This window comes from Aureococcus anophagefferens, assembly GCF_000186865.1.
Source record: "Aureococcus anophagefferens unplaced genomic scaffold AURANscaffold_23, whole genome shotgun sequence".
Lineage (NCBI taxonomy): Eukaryota > Pelagophyceae > Pelagomonadales > Pelagomonadaceae > Aureococcus > Aureococcus anophagefferens.
The window spans coordinates 270,892-288,609 of NW_008705583.1; the positions used below are offsets into that span (position 1 = coordinate 270,892).

Genomic DNA, 17,718 nt, shown 5'->3' on the forward strand with positions numbered 1-17,718 from the left:
GCGGTCCGCGTCGGCGGCCGCGGGCCGCGCGGCGGCCGCGGACGAGGCGCGCGCGCGCGCGGCGTTCGCGGAGGTCATCGAGGCCCAGCGGACGCAGATCTCGCAGCTCAGCGCCCAGGTCGCGAGCGCCGCCCGCGCGGCGCTCGAGGGCCAGGCGCGCGCGGCGCCGCGGAGCCCGCGGCGGCCCGCGGCGTCGCCCGCGGGCGTCGAGGGCCTCGACGCCGCGGAGAGCAGCCAGCTCGAGGAGCTGCGGCAGCACAACGAGCTGCTCAAGTCCCAGCTCAAGGAGGCGGGCGTGTCGGCCATCGAGAAGGTCGTGTCCCTCGACGAGGCGAAGGAGCGGCTCCGCGCGGCCGCGGCGCGGCTCCTCGGCGCGCAGGGCGGCGGCTACGACGACGAGAAGGAGGTCAAGCGCTGGGACGCCTACATCCGCGTCCACCCGGACCACGCCGCGGAGCAGCTCGCCGCCGAGGCGACGTGGCGCGCGGACCACGCCACGGCCAACGAGGCCTGCCGCCGCGTCGTCCGCGGCTTCGTGCCGCCGGACGTCTTCCGGAGCGGCGCGTCGCTCGCGAGCCTGAAAAGCGACGGCCTGAGCGCCGACGCCGCGCGGCGCGTCTTCAAGCACCCGGCGCTCTGGCTCACGCGCGCGGCGCCGAAGCGCATCGCCAAGTGCCACGTCGCGGACCTGCGGGGCCGCTACGCGTTCGAGACGCTGTCGCTGCTCGAGCTCCGCGCGGTCTTCGCGTCCCTGCCGGAGGACGGCGCCTTCGAGAACGACGCCCGGGGCGACAAGCAGGCCTGGAAGGCGTCCCTCGCGGCGAAGCTCAAGAGCCTCGCGGCGCGCAAGGCCGACCTGCCGCCGCCGAAGCGCGCGCCCGCGTGCTACGGCGCGGCCGCGGCGTGGGCCGACGCCATCGGCCGCGACGCGCCGGCCGCGGCCCTCGACGAGGCCGCGCTGCCCTTCTCGCCCGACGCCGAGGACGACGGCGCCGTCCGCGAGGCGGCCGCCGACGAGGAGCCGCGGAAGCCCGCGCCGAAGCCGCCCGCCGCGCCGCCGCCGCGGCCGCGCGCGGCGACGGCGCCGCCGCGGCCCAAGGCGGCGGGCTTCCTCGCGGAGCTCGCGGCGCGGTCCGCCGCGGGCGGCGCGACGCCCGCGAAGAAGAAGGGGCCCCGCGGCGCCGGAACACCGTCGCCGCGGCGAGCCCGCGGACGGCCCTCGCGAGCATCCTCAACACCGCCGCGCTGCCCGAGCGCCGCAACTAGAGTTCCTTAGGTTCATGCGCGAGCAGCCGTAGGATCGCCTCGTAGGCCGCGAAGACCGCGCCGTGCTTCACGAGCGCCCGCATGACCGTGGGCGCGGCGCCGTTCAGGAGGCGCGCCGGGTCGCGGCACGCCGTTTTCAGAGCCGGGAGGAAGCGCGGCGCGAGGCCGCCCTGGACCATGGTCTTCGCCGCGTCCACGGGCAGAACCATGAGCCAGGAGAGCGCGCCGGCGAGCGCGCCGGCGAGCGCCGCGCTCAGGCGCGGCCGGCTCGACTCGTAGATGCTAAAGTAGGCCGCGTACTGCGGCGCTTCCCTCCAGAACGTCGCGCCAACACCGAGGAAGAGCGCGCCCGCCCGCCAGAGCCGCAGCGCCGTCGCCTGGGTGCCCGCGCTTGCGCCGCCGTCGAGCTGCACGACGATCTTCACCCTCTCCACCGGCGCGACGACGAGCGACGCGACGGCGCCCGCGCCGAAGGCCGACAGCGCGCCGGCGCCGCGCGCGACGCCGAGGCGGCGGAGCACGGCCTTCCAGAACTCGCGCGCGCCGAAGACCGTCGACTTGACGAAGAACGCGCCGACGAGCGGCGACGGCAGGCCCGCGAAGACGCCGCGGACGCCGCGCTGCCGCGCGAGCGTCGTCGCGGCGACGAGGAAGCTGGAGCCCTGCGTGAGGCACTGCGTCTTGACCTGATCGATGGGATAGGAGATGACCTCGCCGACCATGGACCCGAGGGTGCCGGCGACGACGACGTCCAGCGACGACGGCTCGCGCCGCTGCAGCGACGGCGGCGCGGCGTCGCGCGGGCGCGGCGGCTCACGCTGCGCTGGCGCTGCAACGGCTGCCGCGAGGCACAGGAGCAATCTCACGGAGCTGCAATCCATCGCGCAGGCGTCCAGGCCGGTGATGCCTTCAACGCTTCAACTTTTTCGATAACATCCATGGTTTTCAACGCGCCTCGGAGATGATGCTCTCTCCCACGCCGCGTGGAACGTAGGCATTTGGAAGCAAAGGAAGACATCATGCCGACGCGGCTCGCCCTCATGCGCGACCAGGTGCGCTACCAGCCCGGCTCCGCCGACGCCGTCTTCGAGCTCGCCTACGAGTACTTCCGCCTGCGCAACTACAACGACGCGGCCATCGGCTTCAAGCGCGTGCTGCTGACGCGGCCCAACGACGTCGAGGCGCTGAACAACTACGCCGTGGCGCTCTACCGCACGCGGCGCGGGGACCTCGCGCGCGAGTCGCTGCGGCGCGCGGGCGACCTGGCGGCGGGCCACGCGGTCGTCCAAAGGAATTTGGGCGTCGTCCTCGACAGCCAGGGCCGGGTCGCCGACGCGGTGGTCGCCTACGCCAAGGCCGCGAAAGCGGCCCACGAGGAGCGCAAGCCGAAGATCGAGTCGCGCGCGCGCGACGCGCGCGGCTACTGCCTCGAGAGGCTCGAGAAGCTCGACGACGCCGCGCGCGAGTACGACCTCGCCTACGAGCTCGACGGGGACAACTTCCAGGCCAAGGAGGACCAGGCCCTGGGGCAGGCCCTGCTGCGGCGGCGCCACCTGGAGGGGTTATGCAAGCAGCTCGGGAAGGCGAAAATAGAGGACCTCCCGCGGAGCGACGACGAGAAGAAGCAGGACGCGCTCGACGCGCGGACGCTGGACCCGCGGGCCCTCGAGATGCGGTCCCAGCTGCGCTTGGATGGCTTCGACGAGCAGCTCCGGGGCACGCCGAAGCCGCCGCCGCCGCCGCCGCCGCCGGAGTCGCTCCAGCCCGTGAGTTTGGAGCCGCTGCCGGGGCCCTGGCGGCCGAGCGGCGAGAGCGTGTGGCTCAACGGCGCGGGGTCGAGATTTCTGCCGCCCTGCCGCATGATGCCCAAGCGCGACATCCCGTCGCTCGTGCCCCGGTGGCGCAAGCTGAAAGCCGTCCAGAACGCGGCCGCGGCCTTTGGCGACGACCGCGTGGACCACGGCGGCGAGTACGTGCCGCCGCGGCCCGCGTACCTCGACCCCGTCGGCGACGTGCCGCGGAAGAAGCCCATCTACTACTCCAACGACAAGCCCGGCCGCGGCCTCGGCGTCTCCGTGCTCCGGCACCGGTCGAACGTCCGCGCGGCGCTGTCGACGATGGGCTTCGACTCGACGAAGCTCGCGCAGCTCGGGAACCACGGGCCGCGGCTCTGCTGGAACTCGACGCCCCGGAGCCGCCTGCGCTACCGCCTCCCGCCCGAGGACGACGCCGACGACCGGGAGCCCTGGGAGGTGACCCTCGCGGAGCGCAACCACTGGCGCACGTAAGGAAGCTCCCTTAACCGTCGCCCTGGGGCTGGAGCATCAACGCCGCGGCCGCGCCGAGGGGGTCCTCCTCGACGTCGGCGTCGTCCTCGTCGTCGTCGTGGGCCTCCTCGTCCTCCTCCTCGAGGTCGCTGACGTCGCCCTCGGTCTCCGGCCCGTCCTCGCCGCGCTTCGCCCTGGCCGCGGCGGAGATGGCCTGGAGCTTGTCCGCGGCGTCGGGGCCCTTGTCGTCGGCGGTGCGCTCGTGCGCGTCGTGCGCGCGGACCTGGAGCGTCTTCCACCGCTTCTTCGCGGCCTTGCGCTGCTGGCCCTTGGTGCCCTTGGAGCCCGTGCCCTCGGAGCGGTGCTCGTGGTTCGAGTCCTGGTCCGTTTTCTGCGCGTTCTCGAGCGCGATCATGCGCTTCTTCTCGTCGGACCGCGCGCGGAGCTCCGCGAACTCGTCGTCGTCGAGGAGCGCCTCGAAGTCGTCGGAGTAGGTGAGCCACTTGATGAGCTTCTTCCGCTCCTTGACCCGGAATCTACGCTCGTTCTCGAGGGACAGGTCCCGGCGCATGTTCGAGTTGAGGTCGAAGTTGTCGCGGTAGTCCGCGGGCACGACGAACGCGTTGTCGCGGATGGCCTTGGTCATGAGCTCCATCTCCTCCATCATCTCGAGCGTGATGGCGCGCTTCCGCTTGAAGATGGACACGAGGGGGTTCTCCTCCTCCTTCATGACGACGGTCGTGCACATGGACATGGACCGCTTCTTCGTGGAGTCGTCGATGATCTTCATCTTCGCCTTGCGGTTGCGGTGGCGCTCGTTCTCCTGCTCGTCGTTCCGCTCGAGGCGCGCCGCCGGCGACGCGCGCACGCGGTCGTACTCGATGATGAGGCGCCGCAGGGGCACGAACGCGCTCGACTCCTGGCCCGCGAGGTCCACGGCCGACTGGCGCGCGCCGCCCGCGCCGCGGCGCCGCTCGCCGATCATGTCCCAGAAGGCCGCGCCCCCGAACTCCGTGCGCATGCGCTGGCGGAGCTGGTACGCCGGCCCGAGCAGCGCGGGGCGGTCGCGGCAGAACGCCTCGAACTCCGTCTTGCTGATCGCGTCGTGGTGGCTGTCCTCGATCATCGTGATCAGGTCCTGGAGCAGCAACGACGTGCGCTCGGACCCGGCGAAGGTCTCCGTCGTGATGTCCGCCACGAGGTCCAAAATCTCCGCCCTGTCGAGGTAGCCCGACTCGTCGACGTCGTAGAGCTCGAAGCAGAAGTCGCGGTACTCGTCGGCCTGGAGCGTGCAGACGTTCCAGACCGACACGACGTAGGACTCGTAGTCGCAGCTCCCGGAGACGTGCTGGCCCCGGATGTACTCCATCATGCAGAAGATGCGGTTCGCGAAGTCCGAGTGCTCCAATCCCAAAAACGCCATGAGCTCGCCGACGGCGAGCGTGCCCGAGTGGTCCGTGTCCGCGTCCCGGAAGAGCGCGTACAGGACGTCGACCTCGCAGGGGTGCAGGTGCATGTACTTGAAGAGCCGCGCGGACTGCTTCGCCCACCGCGGCTTCACCGTTCGGAAGAAGCGGCCCCGCGCGTAGCGCTTCTGGTTCCGGTGCGACAGCATGTAGACGCCGCCGCGCCGCCGCGCGCGCGCGTAGGCGTCGCTCACGAAGTTCGACCGGCTCTTGTTGATGAAGTGGCTCTGGCGGTCGTCCATCGTGAGCCGGTGGGGCACCGTGTCCGCCGACGTCGCCACGGGGTGCTCCGTGACGTCGTCCTCGTCGTCCTCGCCCCGGGCGTAGACCTTGAGCTGGGAGGAGCGCGACGGCCGCCCCCCGTCGCGCTTCCACGGCTTCCAGGTGGTCGCCATGCTGCCCCGGCGCAGCGCGGCTGGGAGCAAGTGGCTGATGTTGATGGACAACTCGATCGATGCTTACCCGGGCGGTCTGGAGCTGCGCGCGCACAGGCGCGGCCGCCGCGAGCGCGCGAACGGATGGAGGCGTCGGGGGTGCTGCCGGACTCGATTGTTATGTTGATCAGAAATGCCGAAACGCACGACTTGGCCCCCCTCAAAGCATGGCTGGAGTCTCACGACCCAAACATGCGAGACCACGACGGAATGACTCTCTATTACCACGCATATTCTAATATTCACCCAAGCCTTTTATTCCCTCTAGTCCAGTTGCTCCTGAAGCACGGCTATGACCCGAACCATACGCCTTGGATCGGCGGAGATTCCGCAAATTGGAGCCCGCTTCACTACGCCGCCAACATGGACCACTTGCGCATTATCCGCTTTCTCTTGAGCCGCGGCGCGGCGCTGCACGCTGAATCCCTATTTGGTACGACAGAACAACTTGTGGCTCCAACTGAACACCGTCCGGTCCCTCGAGATGCCTACATCCTGCTCCGCGACGTGCGTTTGGCGGGCAGCTGGAAGCGTTACATCAACGAGCCCCGCAAGGGCCTGCTCGTCCTCCGCGAATTGTGCTCCCGCAGCCGAGCCACGCCGCCGCCTTCCGTTCTCGCGGCCCTCTTCGGCGCAGGTTCCGACTCGGCGCGCCCCGGCGCGCGGCGAACCACGCGGGCGACGCCCCTCCCCACGCCGATCTTCTGGCACGTCCTCAGCTACTGGCGCAGCGACCGCGACTTCGACCTTTCGGCCGCGTAGAGCGCCGTAAGAGGACTCCGCAACGCGTCAGTTCACCCAGGCGTAGCGGCGGTACGCGTCGTGCCGCAGCCAGAATTTGCACTGGCGCTTCTTGAGGTTCGTCGCCGTCGTCGCCGTCGTCCCGTCGCGCCAGTCGACGACGCCGTAGGACCCGTCGCCGGAGAAGCGGCGCCAGCCCCGGGGCAGCGCCCCGTCCCGCGCGAAGCCCGCGAAGGCCGAGACGAGGCTCCGCGAGTAGGCGCGGTCGCCGTCGGTCATGGCGTAGCCGTTCGTGAAGTTGAAGAGCATGAACATGTCGACGGCGTGGAACGCGTAGCGGGGCTCGTAGCCTCGGACGATCTGCAAGGGCGCGAGCGGCGCGTAGGGGCGGCCCGGCCGGGCGGACGTCGAGTAGACCACGGGGTCCGGCATGGCGCGCGCGAGGACGAGGGTCGGACAAAAGACGGACGCGTCCGCGAGGATCTCCGAGTAGAGCCGCTGCGCGTCGAGCGCCGCCCGGCCGCGGACGTCGTAGGCGTCCAGGAGGCCGTCGACGAAGTCGGGCCCGAGGTGCGCCGTCTCGTTCGCGAGGAAGGCCGCCATGTCCGCCGCCGTCCAGGTCCGCGCGTCGTCGCCGGGCGAGAAGTCGGCCTCCTGGCGCGTCACGCCGACGATCGTCGCGACGTCTGCGTCGTAGTCCGCTTCGCGGTAGTCGCGAGGGAGGACCCGGCCGTCGACGAGCAGGAGCGGCGCGTACCGGTAGTCCTCGTCGAAGAGGGAGTAGGAGAAGGTCGCGGCGTCCCAGTCGTCGGGCTGCGCGGCGACGAGCTCGGACGCGTCGAGCGAGTAGAGGCAGTCCCGGAGTTCAGGCCCGTCGATGAGCGCGGCGCATCGCGTCGCCAGGACGGGCTCGCGGTGCCAGTAGCCGTAGGCCTCCTCCAGGGTGCTGTTCAGCCGCGGGCTCCCGGACATGCTGATCGCGCGCCGGAAGAGCCCCCGCGCGAGCGGCGACGCGAGCAGCGCGAAGACCAGGGACCCGCCCGAAGACTGGCCGTAGACGGTGATCCGCTCCGGGTCGCCGCCAAAGGACCGCGCGTTCGCCTTGACCCACTCGAGGCTCGCGATCACGTCCAGCAGGCCGTAGTTCCCGGACGTCCCGCGCGCCGATTCGAGCGCGGGAGACGCGAGGAACCCGAGCACGCCGAGCCGGTAGGCCACCGACACCGAGACGACGCGACCCGCGGACGCCAGACTCCCGACGCCGCCGTCCGCAGCCTGGAGCGACAGCGCCCCGCCGCCCACGAGCGACCCGCCGTGCAGGTAAACCATGACGGGCAGGTCCGCCGCCGCCGCGTCGCGAGCCGCCGCCGCCGCCGCGGCGCTCGGAGTCCAGATCGAGAGCCGCAGGCAGTCCTCGCTCGTCGCGAAGCTGGAGGACCTCCGCTGCAGGCAGCGCGGACCCTGCGCCTCGAAGCTCCGGCAGTCGCGGACGCCAGGCTGTTTCACAAACGGCGCCGGCGGCGCCCATCGAAGCGAACCGACGGGAGGGGCAGCGTACGGCACACCCATGAACTGGAAGGCGCCAATCGACGCGTTCCATGCACCCCTCAGGCGTCCTGACGTCGTGTCGACGAATCGTTCATTGATCGCTGCTGCTGCTGGGGTAGCCGCGAGGAGCAGCAGTGCGGTGGCCATGCTGCCCGGGCCCATCGGCCGGGCATGCAACACGGGCATGCAACATTAGCTTCACGCGCCATGTTGACCCTCGAGGCCTGGTTCGAGCTGGGTCGGATCTCGCGCGCGACTGCGCCGGCGACGCGCGTGATAGATACGGCCGCCGCGAGCGCGAAAACGTATGGAGTTCCTGCCGGATCATATCGTCGAAGCGACGAAGCATCGCGACCTCGCGGCTCTCAAAAGTTGGCTGTGGAAGGCCAATGACCCGAACATGCGAGACCGCGAGCGTTCTACTCTCCTTGGCCACGCGTTCAGCGGTGAAGGCCAGATAACCTGGACCGCTGGCGTTCTTGAGCTCCTCAAGTTCGGCTCCTACCCGAGTCTTTGGCCTCACATGACTGGCGCGTTTTGGCGCCCGCTTCACTACGCCGCCTGCAGTGGCCAAGTAGCCATCGCCGAGGTGCTCCTTGATTTAGGGGCCGACATCGGCGAAATGTCCGGGGAGCACTGGATGGCCGACGGCTTCATGGGCCAGATGCCGCCTCTGCATTTGGCGGCAATGCACTCGCGATTGAACATGACTCGCTTTCTCTTGAGCCGCGGCGCGGCGCTGCACGCTACCAATTCAGACGGTCAGACGGCAGAACAAAAGGCGGCTCCGTCTAGATTCTTTCCGGTCCCAAGTGATGCTTACATCCTGCTCCGCGACGTGCGTTTGGCGGGCGGCTGGCAGCGGTACGTCAAGGCACCCCGCAAGAGCCTGCTCGTCCTCCGCGAGTTGTGCGCCCGCGGCCGAGCCGCGCCGCCATCCACGCGGTCCACGGCACTACTCGCGGCCCTCTTCGACTCGACTCATCTTCCCAAACCGATCTTCTGGCACGTCCTGGATTATTGGCGCAGCAGCTGCGACTTCGACCCGTCCGTGGTGCTCAAAGCGAACGGGCGATTGTACAATACGGCGCTGCCGACCCGGCACCCATAATAAGATACCTCACGCGCCCGGCGCGAACCTCGAGACCGCGTCCTCCGCGAGGTCGCAGATGAGGGCGTTGACGGCGTCGCGGGCGTCGCGGTCGAGGGTCTTGAGGACGTCCTTGGCCTGGTCCGTGAGGAAGTGGGACGTCGCGGTCGTGAGCGCGTCCCGGGGCATGTCGAGGCCCTCCGCGAGGACGTTGACGTGCGCGTTCGCCCGCAGGGCGGCGACGAAGTGGGCGTTGAACTTGTTGAGGAGGCTCGGGTGGTCGCTGAGGAGGCGCGCGGCCGTCGTCGAGTCCTTGCCCGTCACGCGGAGCCGCTTCGACGACGCGCTCGCCGAGTGCGCGCGGCGCTTCTCCATCTCGTCCATGACGTCGAGCACGTTCGCGTCGGCGGCGGAAGAGCGATAAAAGTACATCCAGTTCGTCTCCGGCGCCTTGAAGGCCGGCGCGTCCGGCGTCACGTTGAGCAGGAACTTGGAAAACCGCAGGTCGCAGTAGGGGCTCGCGAGCACCGCGCGGGACTCGAAGGCGAAGAAGGCCTCGAGCAAACCCAGCTCGACGGCGAACTGGAAGAACTCGTGGCCCCGGCCGTCGGACGCGTGGACCTCCGCGTGCCGCCGGCGGATTAAAGCGTCGACGTCGCGGGGCTCGCGCGCGGACCGCGCGTGCTCCGCGTCGGGCCGGCACGTCGTCAAACACAAAATCGCGTCCGTCGGCGCGGCCTTGGCGCGGTCCGTGACGGCCATGAGGAACGTGCCCGCGCGGCGCGGGTGCCAGATGTCGTCGTCGTCGGAGAAGATCGCGAAGCACAAACTCCCGTTCTTCGACCCGTCGCCCACGAGCCGCCGCAGCTCCCGCGCCGCGAGCTCGTAGTGCTCGAACTGGGAGTGCTTGCCCTTCTGGGCGACGGGGTTGAAGTGGGGCAGGCCCGCGCCGACGCTGTCGAGCATGTCCTGAAAAGCGGCCGCGTGCGCGTCGTCCGCGGACCAGGAGAGCACGAGGGGCACGGGCTTGATCTCCTGGGCCGCGACGCTCCGCAGCATGCCCCGGCACTGGGCGATGCGCTCCGCCGACGAGATGTGGACCGCGATGAGCCCCGCGACGTGCGCGCGGCCCGACGGCCCGAGCATGCGCGCGGACGGCTTCGACGGCCGCAGGATCGCCACGGGCCGCAGGTCGCCGGGCGCCGCGTCCGCCGCGATCTCCGCGGGCGTCTTGGGCCGCACGCCGTTCTGCGTCCGCGTCGGCTCGGGGGCCTTGACCGTCTGCACGCGCCGCGTCGCCGCGCGCGTCGGCCGCCGCGCGGGCCGGCCGACGGGCTTCGGCGCGGGCGTCGGCTCGGGCTCGGGCACGAACTCGGCCTCGGGCTCGCTGTCGCTGTCCTCCTTCGTCTGGGGCGGCGGCGCGGGCGGCGGCGCGGCGGGCTTCCGAGGCGGCGGCGCGCTCACGAGCGGCGGCATCTCGTCCCGCAGCGTCGCCGGCGCCGGCACGTCCTCGAAGGGCGGCACGTCGTCGTCGTCGTCATCGTCATCCGCCGCGGCGATGTCCTCGAAGGGCGGCAGGTCGTCGTCGTCGCTCGACTCGGCCTCGGGCTCCGGCTCGGGCTCCGGCTCCGCGGGCAGCGCGACGAGCAGCTCGAGGTCGCCGACGCCGCTGTCGAGGCAGTCGAGCGTGTAGGTCGGGTAGACGCGCGCGCCCTGGCAGGTGACGACGAGCGCCTCCGGGTCGACGGCCCCGGCCTCCGGGTGCCGCTTCGAGAGCCCCGCGGCGAAGCTCGCGAGCACTTTGCGCGCGGGCCCCGCGAGGACCCGGCCGCGCAGGAGCAGCTTGGCGCTGTAGGGCGGGTCCTCGCAGTGGAGCATGCAGACGCGCTCGTCGAGCTCCGCCGGCGGCGCGGGCGCCGGCGCCGGCGCCGGGTGCTTCGACACGAGCTTCGGCGCGAAGTCCTGCGTTGGAGCTCGCTTGACCGGCTGCGAGTCGATGCGCCGCGGCGGCGGCGGCTCCACGGCGCTCCACTTCGACGCGATCTTCTGCGGGCCCTCCATCGCGCCCGCTGACGCCGCGCGCGGACGGCTCGGTAGGCGACTTTCAGTGGCCGCCGAGGCAGCCCAAAATGCCGCGGCTTTGTTTGCGGTCAACAAGTCGTCAACGCCGACCTCGCGCAGCACGAGGAGGGCCGCCATGCTCGCCGCGACGCCATGAGCTCCCGCGGCTGGGGCAACAAGTCATGGAGCAAGTCCACGAAGGAGCGCCGCCTGAAAATCGCGCGCGACGCCATGGACGCCATCGATAAAAAGTTCGAAGACAAGGAGGCCGAGTCCTACCTGGACCCCGACAAGCGCTACATCGAGTACAACACGGCCAAGTTCGAGGGCGCCGAGGGCGCGCTCAAGGACGGCGACGCCATCGTCGGCCTCGCGGGCGACTTCGACTGGCTGTCCATGGAGTTCGAGTGCCCCGTGGGCCTCGCGACGGCCGGCGTCGTGGCCGTCGACGCGCCGGCGGGCGCCGTCGCGGCCGCGGGGCCTTTTCGCTCGCTCGAGCACGCGTTCCAGGCCCTGCGCGCGGGCGCGGACGCCGCGGCCGTCGCGGGCATCCGCGCGGCGAAGACCGCGCGCGAGGCCAAGTCCATCGGCGCCAAGGCCTTCCGCGGCCGAAAAGACGGCGACGCGTTCCGCGAACAGTCCGTCGGCTTCATGGAGGCCCTGCTCCGCGACAAGTTCCTCCGGTCTCCCGAGCTGCGCGAGAAGCTGCTCGCGACGGAGGAGCGGCGCATCCTCCACGTCAACGACTTCAACGACGGCTTCTGGGGCCTCCGGTCCAAGGACCGGAGCGGCAAGAACGAGCTCGGGAAAGCTCTATCGCGGCTGCGGCGCGACTTAAGGGAGGCCGACACGCACGACGACGGCCGCGACGTTGCGAGGTGGTGCGAGGACCGCGTGCCGCCGGGCCTGGACAAGCGGGACGCGGCGTTCGACGTCGCGTGGCGCCGGAGCGGCGCCGAGGGCCTCGCGCGGTTGCCGACGTACGAGGAGCACGCGGTGATGATCGCGGGGCGCCACGACCGCGCGGGCCTGCGCGTGGACCACGGGTCGACGTCGCGCTTCCACTGCTGCTTCGCGAACTGCGCGCCCGCGGACGACGACACGTGCGCGATCGTCTGCCTGGCGGCGCAGCACGGCACGTGGGTGCACCGGCGCGGCGCGGAGCCGTTGCGTCTGAAGCCCTTCGTCTTCTACCACCTCTTAAAAAAGGACGAGGTGCGCTTCGGCGAGTCGACGCGGCGGTTCCGCGTCATCGCGGACCGGCGGCTCCGGAGCCGCAAGCGGGACCGGCTCCTGCTGAAAATGACGGAGAAGCCGGCGGACGACGAGGAGGAGGCGCGGACGGTCCGCGTGACGTCGCTCGCCTACGAGGCCGACGAGGACGACCTGCGCGGCCTCTTCAAGCACATCGCCGGCGTCAAGGTGCAGATCCAGTACGAGTCCGCGTCGTCGCGGCGGCACCGGGGGCTCGCGTTCGCGCTCATGCCGAACCTCCAGGCCATGACCGCGGCGCTCGCGTGCGACGGCGACGAGGTCAAGGGCCGCAAGGTCCGCGTCTTCCGCGCCGACGCGCCCCCGCCCGAGAAGCGGCCGCGGCGGGACTAGGCTTTACGAGGTCGCCTAGGGCGCGCACCGCTTCGGGTCCCGGGGGAAGAGGGACGCCTTGCGGATGTTGTCGAGGCCCAGGTAGAGGAAGACGACGCGCTCGAGGCCGAAGCCGCAGCCCGCGTGGGGCGGCGCGCCGTGCTCGAAGGCCGTCATGTAGCTCTTGAGCGACGGCGACAGGTCCTCCGCGCCCGGGTCGATGCCCTTGGCTTTGAGCGCGGCCTCGAGCATCGCGGGGTCGTGGACGCGCTGCGCGCCGGAGCAGATCTCCTGGCCCCGCAGGAAGAAGTCGTAGGAGTTGGACAGCCGGTCGTCGGACGGGTCGCGCATGGTGTAGAAGGGGCGGATCGCCGCCGGGTAGCGGTCGACGACGAAGAAGTCGACGCCGTGCTGCTCCTTGACCAAAGCGCCGAGCGCGAGCTCGTCCGCGCCGCTGAGGTCGCCGTAGTCGTCTTCCACGTCCACGCCGCTGTCCCGGAGCATGGCGATGGCGTCGGCGAAGTGGATCACGACGGGCTCGTCGGACACGACGACGGGCTCCGACGGGTACTGGTCGCGGACGGCCGCGAGTTCCTTCGAGAAGTCGCGCTCGAGGCCCTCGAAGATGGCCTTGAAGGTGCGGTGGCCGACGCGCACGGCCTCGAGGTAGTGCGACGTGATGGGCATCTCGAAGTCCAGGCCCGTGAACTCGCACAAGTGCCGCCGCGTGTTCGAGTTCTCGGCCCGGAACACGGGGCCGACCTCGAAGACCGCGCCGAGGTCGCCTGGGCAGGACAAGAGAGATTCAACGTCGCTTCAACGTGAGTGTTCCGCGCGCGCGCGTTCCGGAAAAAGCACCCACGCTTCGAGAGCGCTCCGAGAGATGATCGCTCGTCCAAAGATCAGCCAAAACGAGTGGAAAACGGCCGAGATAGGAGCCTTTGAAGTTGGGAATGTCGCTCTCTTGTCCTGCCCTGGAGGTCGCCCGCGACGGCGAGCTGCTTGTAGAGCTGGGGCGACTGGGCGAGGCAGGCCGTGCTCCCGAAGTACTCCGTCGTGAAGACGCCCGCGCCGGACTCGGACTCGCCGCCGACGAGCTTCGGCGAGTGGATCTCCGTGAAGCCCGCGTCGTCCATCGTCCGCCGGAAGAGCTTGCAGACCGCGGCCTGGACGCGCATCACGGACCCCTGGGCCGGCGTGCGCAGGTCGAGCCAGCGGTAATCGAGGCGCGCCTCCTGGCCCACGGACGCGAAGGGCCGCTCCGTGGATTGAGAGGCCTCGATGACGGCCTCGGACCGCGCGGCGTCCTCGACGAGGAACGGCAGCACCTTCGGCGCCCGCGTCACGACGAAGAGCGACTTGAGCTGGATCTCCACGGTCGACCGCGAGCAGCTCGCGACGTCCGCGGCGACGAGCGCGCCGCGCGCGTCGACGACGGACTCGTCCGTCAAATCCGCGAGGAACTTGAGCACGTCCTTGCTCCGGGCGCCGTCGTCCGCGTTCTTGAAGTAGCAGCACTGCACCGTCTCCAGGGCGTCGTCGAGGCCCCGGAGCACGAGGAAGCAGGAGTTGCCCTTGGCGCGCACGTTCGCGACGCGCGCGCGGACCCAGACGTCGTCCGCGGGCGAATCGAGCGCGCCGACGGCCGCGGGCGCGCCGTCGAGCTCCACGGCCGACTGGCACGTCGCGTAGTCGCCGAAGCGCAGGCCCGCCGCCGGCGCCCCGAAGGCCGCGGGCGCCGCCGCGACGAGCGGCGGGCCCGCGGCCTCCGCCGCGGCGCCGCCGCCGGCCGCGCCGCCGCCGCCGACGGCCGCGGCCTTCTCCGCCGCGCTCGCGGCCTTGCGCGCCGCGATGTCGCGCTTCTTCAGCAGCTTCTTCAGCGCGTTCTTCGACATCTCCTCGCCCGTCTCCGGGTCCACGACGAGCTTCGCCGGCCCGTCGGCCATGGACCGCGCGACCAGCGACGGCCGGCGGCGCGACGCGGCGCGCGGACCGCCGCCCGACCGCAGCGCTCGGGCGATGGCGCAGAACATGGAGACGACGAGCAAGCGCATAAGAGACGGCTGACGAGCGCTGCCGACGCGACGCTCGGCGTGGTCGAGAGGCGAGACACACCTCGTGCCGCCGAGGACCTCAACCTCAATGATTTCGGCATCGATGCACCATGCCGTGTTTACTTGGCTTCTTGCTGGTCAGCGCGACGCGACGGGCTGCCGCGACAGGCTTGCTCGCGGCGCCGGGCTGCCGCGACGGTACGCAGCTCATCGGTCGCATGATGCGTCGCACGCTGGTGATCGCCGTCGTCGCCGCCGTCGCTGAGCAGCGACATCGCTGCTTCACGCGGCCCGAGGACTTTGACGTGGGCGCCCTGAATGGGCGCTGGTCGAATCGGACCGGCGGCGGCTACGACGCCGCGGGCGTCTGGCGGAGCACGGGCGACGCCGTCTACGCGAGCGGGAACGTGTCCTTCGGGGACCTGCGCTGCCCCCTGGAGGGCTACACGCACGCCTGCGGGAGCGGCCTCGGCGTGCCGCCGTTCAACTACTCCATGGTCCCCGTCCTCGCCAAGGACTGGGCCGACGCGCCGGCGCCGAACGGCGCGGGCTGGAGAGACGACTGGCTCAGGAACGGGGAGCTCGCGTGGCGGAAGCGGCTCTGGGAGCCGGCGCGCTGCGACCTGCCGCGCTTCGACGGCCGCGCGCTCGCGCGCGCGCTCCGGGGGCGGACGCTGCGCATCGACGGCGACAGCACCGCGCGGCAACTCTTCGTCGCCTTCGCGTGCGGCATCCCGCGGGACCTCGTCGCCGAGTATCTACCGGTCTGGGACAACGGCAAGTTCGGCGTCCGCTACCGCGTCGGCACGGGGTCGAGCGCGCGCCTCGTCGACGGGAGCGTCGTCTCCTACCGCGCGCAGCGCGGCGTGGACCCGAACCTCTGGCGGGGGCCGCCGCCGAAGCGCACCAACGGCGCGGGCCCGCGGGAGATCATCGTGGAGTGCACGGACCTCCACGAGGGCGCGGCGAAGCAGAAGGCGAACGTGAAGTCCTACGCGGAGAAGCTCCTCGGCGCCGACGGCCCGCGCCGCGCGGAGGAGCTCGCCGCGCACGCGTGGCAGATCTCCGTCCAGACCTCCGTGCAGCACTTCGGCCACGACACGCCCGGCGCGTGCGCCGGCGACGGAGCCTACACGGCCGAGAAGCAGAAGCTCGGCGGCTGCAAGCGGTGCGCGGAGCCGAACACGCACGTGCAGCACGAGGAGGAGCGCCTCGCGGGCCTCGTCGCGACGGTGACCAACGCGCCCCTCCGCGACGCGGGCGACGCCCACCCGCGGACCTTCTACACGGACTGCACGCACTACTGCCTCCCGGGGCCCCAGGACGCGATCGCCGCGCAGCTCGCGGCCGTCGTCGTGGAATTCGGCAACGCGACGAACTTCTACGAGCGGGTGACGCAGTCGCCCTACTGGCGCGAAAAGCACGCGGCGATGCGCGCGGCCCTCGCGCCGGCGGGCGCCGCGGGGACCTAAGGGGGACAGCATGTCTGCGGCAAGGTGAAGCGATTCAGCGAAGGGCAAAGCCAGAGGCAGCTCTTCGGCCGCCTCCGGCGTCGCGCGACCACAATTGCGCGGGCACTCCTCGCGATCGCGTGCCTCGCGACCGTCTCGCGGGGCCTGCGCGGTCCCGTCCACCGCGCGGTCAAACTCCGCGGCATGTCGAAGCGGTCCGCCGCCGAGCCGCTGCCCGAGGGTGCGAAGCGCGTCGCCGTCGACGCGGACCAGCGGGACCCGAGCGCGCGGGACCCGCGGGGCCTCGGGGACCCGTCGCTGCGGCGCGACGCCGGCGCGGGCAAGCGCCTGCCGAAGCGGAAATTGGCGCTGCTCCTCGGCTACCGCGGCGCGAACTACTACGGCCTCCAGAAGCAGTCGAAGGAGTCGGACCTGCCGACGATCGAGCTCGCGCTCCAGGAGGCCCTCAACCGCGCCGGCGCCGTCCACGAGGGCAACCAGGGCGACCTGTCGAAGATCGGCTGGAGCCGCGCCGCGCGGACGGACAAACGCGTGTCCGCGGCGCGCCAGGTCGTCTCCGCGAAATTGGAGGTCGAGAACGACGACGTGCCCGCGCTCCTGGAGCGGCTCAACGGCGAGCTGCCCGACGACATCAAGGTCTTCGACGCCGTGCGCGTCATCAAGGGCTTCAACTGCAAGCAGTCCTGCGACCGCCGCCACTACACGTACCTCCTCCCGACGTTCCTCCTCGCGCCCGACGAGGCCATCGACGCGGCCTTTGATGCCGTCGGCTACGGGTCGGACCGCGTCGCCGACTGCCGCAAGCGCGCCTTGGCCGCGCGCGCCGCCGGCGAGCACCCGACGGACTGGAAGTTGGACGACGCCGCGGCCGCGGAGGTCGCGCAACGGCTCGCGCCGCACCGCGCGGCGCCGACGCTGCTCGAGCGGCTCCGCGGCTTCCTCGCCGCCTACGTGGGCACGCGCAAGTACCACAACTTCACGAACAAGCTCAAGCCCACGGACATGGCCGCGCAGCGCTTCATCGTGTCGTTCACGGCCGACGACCCGACGTACCCGTCGGGCGACGCGGCCGACGGCGCCGAGTGGGTCAAGCTCGACGTCGTCGGCCAGTCCTTCCTCATGCACATGATCCGCAAGATGGTCGCCGTCGCCGCGGAGGCCGCGCGCCGCGACGCCGGCGACCCGGCCGCGGTCCTCGACGGCCTCACGAGCGACGCGGAGGTCAACCTCCAGGTCATGCCCGGCGACGGGTTGTACCTCGGCAGCCCCATCTTCGACACCTACAACCGCTTCAAGGCGAGCCCGCCGGACCGGCCCAAGCTCGAGTGGGACGACGGCCACGCCGCGCACGCGGCCATCGAGGCGTTCCGCCTCGACGTCGTCGAGAGCGGCATCGTCCAGGGCGGCCGCGCCGAGGCGCTCCTGCCCTGGGTCCACCACCTCTGGCAGCTCCGCGTCTTCGGCTTCGCGCTCGCGCCCGACGCGGACCTCCCCGTGCCGAACACGGGCTACGCGTTCGTCGAGGGCGACGACGACGACGACGACGAGGGGGAGAAGTAGCGGGATTTAAGTCGAGCTCGCCGCGTCCTGGAGCCGGGAGCGGAGGAGGGCATGGAAGATCTCTGCGTCCATGTAGGAGCCGGACATTTCGGGACTACCGTAGTTCACGCAAGGGACAAATCCCGCGACACGCCCAGTCAAAGTATCGAAGTACATCCCTAGGACCAAATAAAAT

At 71.0% G+C, this 17,718-nt stretch overlaps 3 protein-coding genes across 3 annotated transcripts; 1 reads left to right on the forward strand and 2 right to left on the reverse strand.

The window, feature by feature from the left end:
* Nucleotides 1–6,222: 6,222 nt before the first annotated feature.
* AURANDRAFT_66488 (hypothetical protein) lies at nt 6,223–7,503 on the reverse strand (the record flags this gene model as incomplete). Its single annotated transcript, XM_009041773.1, has 1 exon — nt 6,223–7,503. The coding sequence occupies one exon, from the start codon at nt 7,501–7,503 to the stop codon at nt 6,223–6,225; it is 1,281 nt and encodes a 426-aa protein (XP_009040021.1).
* Nucleotides 7,504–12,493: 4,990 nt separating this feature from the next.
* On the reverse strand, nt 12,494–14,352 carry AURANDRAFT_30982 (hypothetical protein; the record flags this gene model as incomplete). Its single annotated transcript, XM_009041772.1, has 3 exons — nt 12,494–13,242; nt 13,268–13,271; nt 13,450–14,352. The coding sequence occupies 3 exons, from the start codon at nt 14,350–14,352 to the stop codon at nt 12,494–12,496; spliced, it is 1,656 nt and encodes a 551-aa protein (XP_009040020.1).
* Nucleotides 14,353–16,304: 1,952 nt separating this feature from the next.
* AURANDRAFT_12283 (hypothetical protein) lies at nt 16,305–17,132 on the forward strand (the record flags this gene model as incomplete). The annotated part of the gene is made up of 2 exons (XM_009041684.1): nt 16,305–16,748; nt 16,860–17,132. Coding segments are annotated over 2 exons (717 nt in total), but the record flags the coding sequence as incomplete, so codon positions are not given.
* Nucleotides 17,133–17,718: the final 586 nt, after the last annotated feature.